Source organism: Orbilia oligospora (genome assembly GCF_000225545.1).
Source record: "Orbilia oligospora ATCC 24927 unplaced genomic scaffold scaffold00110, whole genome shotgun sequence".
NCBI classification, from domain to species: Eukaryota; Fungi; Ascomycota; class Orbiliomycetes; order Orbiliales; family Orbiliaceae; genus Orbilia; species Orbilia oligospora.
The window spans coordinates 121,034-130,286 of record NW_011645667.1 but is presented as its reverse complement, the minus strand read 5'-3'; the positions used below and the strand labels follow the sequence as shown (position 1 = coordinate 130,286).

General features: G+C 43.2%; 2 protein-coding genes across 2 annotated transcripts; both read right to left on the bottom strand.

Annotated features, from left to right (window-relative positions):
• Positions 1–1,255, bottom strand: AOL_s00110g41 (uncharacterized protein; the record flags this gene model as incomplete). The annotated part of the gene is made up of 4 exons (XM_011126731.1): positions 1–183; positions 247–332; positions 410–519; positions 594–1,255. 4 exons carry the CDS (start codon positions 1,253–1,255, stop codon positions 1–3), a joined length of 1,041 nt encoding a protein of 346 aa, XP_011125033.1.
• Positions 1,256–7,541: 6,286 nt separating this feature from the next.
• On the bottom strand, positions 7,542–8,854 carry AOL_s00110g40 (uncharacterized protein; the record flags this gene model as incomplete). Its single annotated transcript, XM_011126730.1, has 3 exons — positions 7,542–8,122; positions 8,192–8,413; positions 8,584–8,854. 3 exons carry the CDS (start codon positions 8,852–8,854, stop codon positions 7,542–7,544), a joined length of 1,074 nt encoding a protein of 357 aa, XP_011125032.1.
• Positions 8,855–9,253: the final 399 nt, after the last annotated feature.

Here is a 9,253-nt window from a genome sequence, read left to right as displayed (position 1 = left end):
TTATCTAACCCATCCGTTTTCTTTCGCCATGACAAGTACCTGGGATTCTTCCCAGAGCTCGATAACCTGCTCGTCTAGGACTCGTTCTTTCGGGTGGGAGAAACGTCGATACTCGTCAAAGACGTTACATAGAGTCCATTTTTGGATTTTGCGAAGGCAGCCAACAATACAGCCAGTTCGATGCTATGCGAGGAGGATTTAGTCAGCTGGTGTGTTTTAAGGTGTCATCATTGGGTGCATGCTTACCTTTCCCTTATTGCAGTGGATCAAGATTGGATGATTTCGTTTGTCCAAAATGACACTCACGGCCTTAGTGATCTTATCAAGAGGAACTACAAATAGTATTAAACAAATCAGCTGTATGTTCGCAAATAGCCGACTCTTAGATTGCATTGATTATGTGACCCACCTTCAACAAACGGCTCCTTGTTGGCTCGGATTCCAATTTGGATGTGCTGTATACCGTTCTGCTGCATGAACTCAACATTCGCTTGAGGGTACTTCTCAGGGATCAAGGTCCTAAATGTCTCACATTAGCTGTGTGTTTTTTTTTCTAATAGAGCCGCCTATGCCGAGCCAAGAGACAGACGTACAGAACGGTTTTCAGCTTGAGCATTTTGAGATAGGAAAAGTTGGCCTCTGCGGGGAAAGAGCTTCGATAGACACCCGGCCAGACCATAGAAAAGTTCTTGGGTACATCGTACTCTTCCAAAATACTCTTGGAACTTAGTGTGTAGGTAGACAATGTTGTAAGGGATGTCGCGTGAGGCAGGAGAGCGTTTGACTCTTCAGGAATTTGGAAGCACAGACTGCCAGTAGAAGTCGTATTGGTTCTCGATAGAAGACTTGCACCGCTGGTGGTGGTATCGTCACCGGAGTCCTCTGGGACGGAAATCTCTGTTGGCGGGTTAGTCTGCTGAGCTCGTATATCCCCAAAGCTTCGTGTAACCTCGGCACTGTTGGAATAAGGAGAGCTCCACATACCCTCCAATTCCTCCATTCCTCCAAGAAATTTCATAGTATACATCGAAAAGGACGATTCTTGTTCCAAGCTCACAGATCTGGTCAATCTCGCCCTCTTATTGCTACGAGTGCCAGAAAAGGATCTTGGTGTGAACGATGAAGGAGGACCGAATGCCGACAATGGAATAGGAGATGTCAGATCGTGGACGTTGACATCGGATGCGGACCTGGGAAGAGCAACCAAACTAGTTTGGAAGGAGTCTTCTCTTCGAGGTGTTGAGATGGCAATCATCGCGTGACCAGAAATGGTAATGAGCTGGAGAGATTGATCTGAAACTGAGGCGACGGAAGGCTGGTTCAGCTCGTTAACGGGGCGTGCCAGGAGTTGAGAGCTTCCCGAACCAGGTAACGTAATATAATGAAACGGCTAAAGAGGTCGGGGACTTCTTTTCAACAAAATTAATAATAAAAGAATAGAAAACAACAGAAAATAATTTAAAAAAAGGAGGATGAGAAAGGTCCTATGGATGAGAGGATATTGTAATTTTTTTTAGAGATAATGGGTAGTTGATAAGTTCAGAAGAAAGGGAGGCGTATGAGTCTGGCAGAAAATGGCAGGTTGTAAAGTGACGACGACTAACAAAAGACTTTGGATTTGTTCGACTTTGTAATCGTTTGCCTTAACACGCGAAAGCGATCATTTGCTTAATTGGACTGATGAAGTGGATTGATTGCTGTAAGGCACATGGTCTGGTCTGGTTTGGTAGGACGAAGAGGATTCGAGAAGAAGAAGAAGAAGAGGAAGAAGAGGAAGAAGAGTAGGAAGAAGAGGTCGATGGGAGTGGGGGATGGGGGGTGATTAATAGGCCGAGTCAAGAATCGAGGCGAGTGGAAGGAAGGTGGTCGTCCGACTATTTTCAGATCCGATCAAACACGTGTGGGTGGGTGAGAGAGAAAAAGCAGCCTCGATGAACTCTAACGAGTATGTATGTATGTATGTATGTATGTATGTCGGTAGTATGTAAAAGAGTAATGGTCGTCTTGTAAATTAACGAACAATAAGCAAAGAAAGAAAGAAAGAAGGAAAGAAAGGAGAAATAAGAGAGGGACCGGAGACAGACAGCAAGCAGACAGGGCGTGATGCTGCCCCGAACAAGTTTCTCTCTTTCCCTCTCTTTCTTTTTCTTTTTCTTTTTCTTTTTTCTGCTTTGAGTCCGGCGGTCGAGCAGTATGTAAGTTGAAGTGGAAGTGGAATTGAAAGTGGAAGTGGTGTTACCCCAAAATTCCCTTGCCCGTTCAGAACTAACGTGGGCTGGCACTGCTAACGGCTTCAGGAGTAGCGTGGGAGGTACCGACCAAGCAGTCTAGTCCCCTCCAACATTCATGACAAACAATTATGGGCAGTAGCTGCTGGAACGAGAATATAATACGGGACTCGTCGGAGGTCCCAGTTGGAGGTGGAATGGAACGATGTCAGAAAGGGGGATTGGTTCTTCTGGTATGGAGGCGGTGGGCTGCGGCTGCCCTTGAAGTGCTTTTCTTTTCTTTCAATGTCAAATATGTAGGATAGGATAGGATAGGATATAGGATATATTACTATTATATCCTGCAGCTTCTGCAATTCTGGTAAGATGAGATGATGAAGCAATAAAGCAAAAAAAGTATGGGGTATGGCTGAAGAAGAAGACCGGGGAGGGGTTGAATGTCAGTCAGTATCAAAAAAGGATCAATCGGGGTCTGTGCTGACTTTGTTAACACCGGCGGGACCCCGTATGTACGTATGTACGTCCTGCAACGACAAAGATCAGAAGGAGGAGGAGAAGAAGAAGAAGAAGAAAAGAAAAGGAAATTGATTGTATGTCAGTTTTTTTATTTTATTTTTTTTAGTTTTAGTTTTTTGTGAAGGTTTGCAATTGAAATCAGATGACAGGGCACGTTAGTGTCGGTGCATTTGCGGTTGCAGTTGCAGTTGCAGTTGGAGGAGGTTGAGATGCAATTGGAAAGGGCAAGTGAGAAAGACCCGGGCTGGATGTGTGGGGGTTAAGTTAACTTGATCAGATTACTGCTCCGTTCGGGTCATCTGGCAGCCCTCACGCCCAATACAAAGACACTACTAGATCCCGGATCCCGATTAATTCCACTTGACTTGAAGAACTCTGCCGCCCGTTGGCGAAAAGACCAGGAGATTTTTAATATTTGCTTCGAGAAAACGAAGATCGAAGAAGGGGGGGGGATGAACACCAACGTGGGTGAATTCGCCTTATATAACGGAAACTAGAACGACCAAGACTTCTAGATTTTCGTGAAAATTTTCTAGCTTGCTTCGGGCGGTGCCTAGCTGGATAAGTGTCTGTTTATTTCCTTTAAAAAAAATTCTCTCGCAAAGGTTTGTCCGAGGGAGGGCCTGAAATGGAGCTCGAATGGAGTATCATGCAAGGTGCAAATGGAAAAGGTTACCGAATGGCTGGCTAACCAGATCTTTAAATGCTTCGGAAGAAGACGGAATTCCATACAAGGCAACTTGGACCCTGACGGTTCGGTCATGTAGATTCGGTCGCAAGACACATCTCCGTTTTTAACTGCGACTGGAATCATATACATACGTACCTATGCATGTATGCAGTATACCTTGCAGCAGCAGTTACGTAGATAAGTAGATAAGTACCGGTTGAGTGGCAATGTTTGATGTAATGGCCAGACTATTCCTTCGGTTCGACGACGATCGGATCCGGACTTGATGTCATTGATCCATCAGACTAGACTTAAGCACTTATAGCTTACTCGATGTCTGTATATATTATAGCGTCGTCGGTCCCCCGTTAGACCCGACCGTGGTAAGCCAATCCACCGGAATTGGTTCGAGGCTATTGTACTAAGTAAGCTTAACAATCCAAGACCCCGATTCGCATCGGTTATTTGCATGTCTTTCCGGCGACCGTTCTAAAACATCGGGCATCGGACGAGAGCGCCGGCCCTGCCGTTGTCGTCTAATATATAGCGTATACACTAGATCTAGAGCAGTCCAACGTAAAGTAAAACGTTATAAACGTTCGCAATAGGTTTCCCAAACTTCACATGCACCGCAATATACCTCTTAGATATCGTCATCCAATTAAGCATACTTAAGTACAAAAGTACAAAAAGCGGGGGGACACGAAAAGTACGTAAGCCCGCTTGCTCGATACCTGTCCTCGACGGTCTTGGCAAAAGCTTGTCCACTCTCCAGCACACACACATGCCCACAATACAAATATTAGTATACTATTCACATCCCAAAGAAATTCATGTTAGTCTAAGGCTTCAATTTAGGATAAGAACAATAATAATAAGAAGAAGAAAACTCGAGCATACCGTGAAGATATGCATTGCTATCTGCCTCATAAACCCCGTCATGACGAGCACGAGCATGTTTCAAGTCCCTCCAGCTTAAGGCCCGTCTACCCGACCTAAAAACAGCAGATCGTTTCTCTAAAACCACATTTCAACATCCAAAGATATATATATTGTATACAGAGCTCCCGTCTGCAGCTGCCTGTCAATGCTACATATATACCCAATTGATTTATCAACTACTTCCAGGACGTGTCGTCGGGTAATAAATCTTTAATTTTGGTGGATCCATGGAAGCCCTTGCCGCTAGATTTGACATGATCCGCTTCAGGTACCATGTGCGCCTGACTATGGTTCCTTCGAGTTTAAATTTACCCCCCTCACATAGATTAAATTTTAAATATCATCCCACAGGTACGGATTGCCTAGTTTTTCTTCCCTCCCCTCGATTTCAATTTAAAGTATAGTACTTTTGTACATTGCATCGGTGGAGAAAAGGCTACGCAATCCTCATTCAGCACGCCCTTGTAAAATCTGAAATGATACACCCTGTTCGGAATTAATTACCTAGAAGCTCAAGGGCAAAAAAAAATACTTTATAGGTTAAATCTTGAATCACCTTAAATAAGTAATAGTACTTCTGGCCTATATAAAGCTGTGATGTCTTCCCAGTTGTATTAAATACTGACTCCCTCTCGAGACCCATCTACCATATGATTCTCACGTCCTCAAGTATCCTTCACCGTTATTAAATATATATATAATCAATTATATACAAAAGTAGAAAAACGCCCTCGCTCTATATATATCCCGAGCTTTCTCAAAATACAATTCGAAAACAGGATTCAGCAATATTGGTTGAAGTGTTTAAGTGGCTAGATAGCACGACTAGGATTCTCCATTAATTAATTGCAACGATTACTCGTCGGGTGCATGAGCTCCACCAGCAAATTCGATCCCGGCGTCGCACACAACCTACGTCGACCTACCTAATCAACGTTCTCAAATCAAGAATTTATATTATTAAAAGTCAATTATATCCATACCCGATATCATAGATAGACACTTCTTAGAACTCGAATCCACCCACCCCACCCATTCCGACTAGCTATATTATATCAACATCTCCATCCCGAGTCGACTCTCAATCCCATCCCAACGACTTTAAAAATCCCAGAATTGAAAATTAAAAATAAAAATAGCCTACAACATTAATTCCGTTCTCATCTTCCTTTCATTTCCCTAATTTAATTAGCCCCGTTTCAAATAACAGCCCTTGAGCTCGAGCTCCCTCGACCGCAGTCCTGGTGCTACCGTACCAAAAACCTTACAACATCTCCAACACCACTCAACGCGAAAATCCGATGCATGCAACCAACGTGGGCCAACAATCCACGACGATCTGAAACCCGAGAAATATATATATAAAAGGTACCAAGTACTTGCTTACTTACTTACCTCTTATATATACCCCAGATTTGGACCGGGACTGAAGAGCACATAATTGTCAACAGATCCCTTGGGGTTGTCCTCTATATTCCTTAGCTCCCGCCCTGCTTCCTTCCTAGCGGCAACGACACCAGATCTCATATTTATACTTACTTATTATATTATTATATATTTCGTTCTTAATATCTATAACACCCAAACCTCTTCGGGGCAAATATAATATATATACTACTCAGTACCAACCAGTAGTTTACCCACCGCCCAAGCGGCTAGGGAATTAAACCACAAAAACATCAAAACCCTCCGACCATGTTTTCACTACTCAGACTCTTCCTCACAATCCTATACCTCTCCGTATTCACAGCAGCTCTACCATCAACCCGTAAGTCAAAAAAGCATTTTTCGAGGTTACATGTAACCGTCTAACCGAACTACACTCACCAGAACAAAATCAAGGCCAATCCCCGCTATCATCACCATCCGCAAACCCCGCTACGGGAAATAAAATCTGCAAAGAAGACAACTTACCATGCGGAACTACTTGCTACGACCCCACGGAAGCTGATTGTGATCCACAATTTCTCACACTGACAAGATTTGTATGTCCGGACCCTTATTCTACATCTATCCTACCATTGAGTATATATAATCAACTTCTAACAAATCACTGTCTTTTTTGAAAATTTGTTTGGAACGGCACAGGGCGACCATATTTCCCACCTCAAAAAAGAAGCCTTAAAGAAAAATAAATTAGCCACGGAAAAGAAAAAGAGAAGAGTAGCTCGTCAAAAGGCTAATTCAATATCAACAAGAAAGAGAGAATCCATCCCACCACCGGCACCGGCACCGCCGGTATTTCCAAAACAAATCAACCAACCCTCAAGGAATGTTAGATATGTACACGCGGAAATCCCACCTCCATCTTGAATTCTTCCTCTATCTTTACTTTATTTTACGTCTTTACAAGCATATTAGCATACAATTATACTACAACTATATTATAACATAACTTTGGAAGATCATGGAGTTTTAAATTCTATCTTTTTTCCTATCTTTTTACTATCTTTCTTTTCGACTATAACTAATTCCCAGAAATCATCTTTTTTTTTTCTCCTAACATTTTATCAGATACGATTTACTTATTTCAAGTCCTGCTGCATCTACAATATAAAATATCGGACAACTCGATGTATCGACACAAAATAAATAAATAAATAAACCGCCGTTCATAATACACTGACGTAAAAAGGATGTTATTCAGAGATATATCGCTAGAACTAACGAAAAAGGAAGAAGAGGAAAAACGAAGAGAAGAATATACACATACATGGTCCATTCCGTAAAAAAAAGAGGGGGGGAGAGGGAATAATAAGTTAAGTTAACAGCCATGTTTAGGGAGGAAGTGAAGAGATATAGCAAAAAAATATATGTAGTGAAAAGGGTAAAAATGACAATCGTAATCTGATGTTCGTTATAAAAAGAAGACACACACATGAAAAAACACTATATCCCATCCCTCTGCAAGAATAAAAGGTATGCTGACGGCTCAAAAAAAAAAAAGAAACTGATGGAATTAACAAAAAATAAAATCGTGGGTAATGCTTCTTTTGTTGGGGGTTTGTAAAAAAAAAAAAAAAACCAGCTTTTGGTGTTTCTGTTCCGTTTTCTTTCTTCTTCTTCTCTTCAAGTTTCCCTTCCGAATCTACCGAAATGTCGACTTCCCCTTCTGCCAAAAAAAAAATATTACATTAACTCCTCCACAATCCAAACTAATACACCAACGCTTTCCCACGCAAGGGCTACCTATGTGCAAGGCCATAACTTGTAAGCTTCTGACAACTCCTCATCGGTTCGGCCATTGCTTCGTTAAGCTTCTCCTGGTCGACAAGGAACCATCCTTGGCTCTCCTGGATCTTTGTTGCCCTCCTTTCGTATTCTTTATCGCACCTCATCCTTAATCCCTTGATGTACACCGACTCCGCATAATTATCCATTCTTTTCAGAGCGTTAACGAGCTTTGCCGCGGGTATTTTTTCGAGTTCAGTAGGATTAACATAAAATGGGGCCTTATATGTCGGCGTATAGCGTTTCTGCGTATACGGGGCATCGGGTGCCCATTTGAAATGGGGGCCAGGGTACTGACCGGCACCTGTTCCACCAGTCGTTCCACCGAAGCCAGAAAGTATTGACGATATTAAAGAGAAGGCGAATATCAGAATTAAAGGTAATAAGCGGATAAGCGTAGATCCTATCGAATTATCGGCGTCGGGACCTGCCTCAGCATTCCCATTAGGCCGTCTCCGAGGGTTCGGCCCTCCGAAGTGGTGTATTCTAATACCCGGACCGCCGCCACCGAGGTCGAAGAATGTTCCTCCCCCACCTATGTGATATAGTAATTAGAATCGATTGTTCTTTGGCATGTAAAGTCTGATAGTCGAGATAAGCGTACCGAAAGCGCCTCCTCCACCGCCGAAGAACATGTTAAATAGTTCCTCCGGCGATATCTCATCCGTAAACTGGGGCCGTCCGGGTCTGGCCTGGAACCCGGGGAATGGACCATTGCCGCCAGCCGAAGCCCCTCCGAAGTTCCTAGATTCGGGGTCGCCGCCTGTTCTATCGAATGTTGCTCTTTTCTGTGGATCGGATAGGACTTGGAATGCTTTTGCGATTACTGTGGCACGCGAGTGAGGTTAGCCAAACGAATACTTTGAACAACAAAAAAAAAAAAAAAAAAAAAAAAAGCCACCGTATCGCAGAGGTTACATAAGGCTAGTTCGGGGGAAAAATATATATATATATGTATATAAAATAAAAAGAGAAAGAGAAAGAGGGAGTCCATACATTTAAATGCTTCGTCTGCACCGGGAGCACCATTCTTGTCAGGGTGCATGACCAAAGCAAGTTTTTTGTAGGCCTTTTTGATCTCGCCATCCTCGGCATCCACCTTTATGTTGAGAATCTCGTAATAAGCTGTCGATTTACATTTTCGCACTCGGTCGACAGCGGCTTTTTGACTAGATGTGTATTCGCGATCTTGTTTTCCCTGTTGGTGTTCACGGTTTCTGGCGGCTCCGGAGGAAGATGTATCTGCACCTGTGGATTTTGCCGACATGGTGTTTTTTTTTTTTCGTCGCCTGTGGCGGTGAAAGGGAAAAAGCCCTTTTTTTGTTCGCTCGGAAGAGGTAAAAGGAGGTGAGGTGTGTATTGATGGATAATAAGAACCAGTCGGAGGATGGAATCGAGAAGGGAGTTGATCAAGTACTTAGTTTTGTTGGTTGGTCGTCGAAGACAGTCCGGCAGGAAAAGAGAGGGAGAGGGAGAAGGAGAGCCTCGGCAGGAAGGTGCAGGAGAGTACGGGACAGGACAGGACAGGATGGGACAGGACAGGGAGGTTGAGTTGAGGGCTTTGTTGATTGATTGAATTTGAGGATGAATGAACAGATGAACGAACGAACGAACAGACAGAACAGACAGACGAACAGGCTCGTTCAAAGGTGTTGTCTTAGTTGAT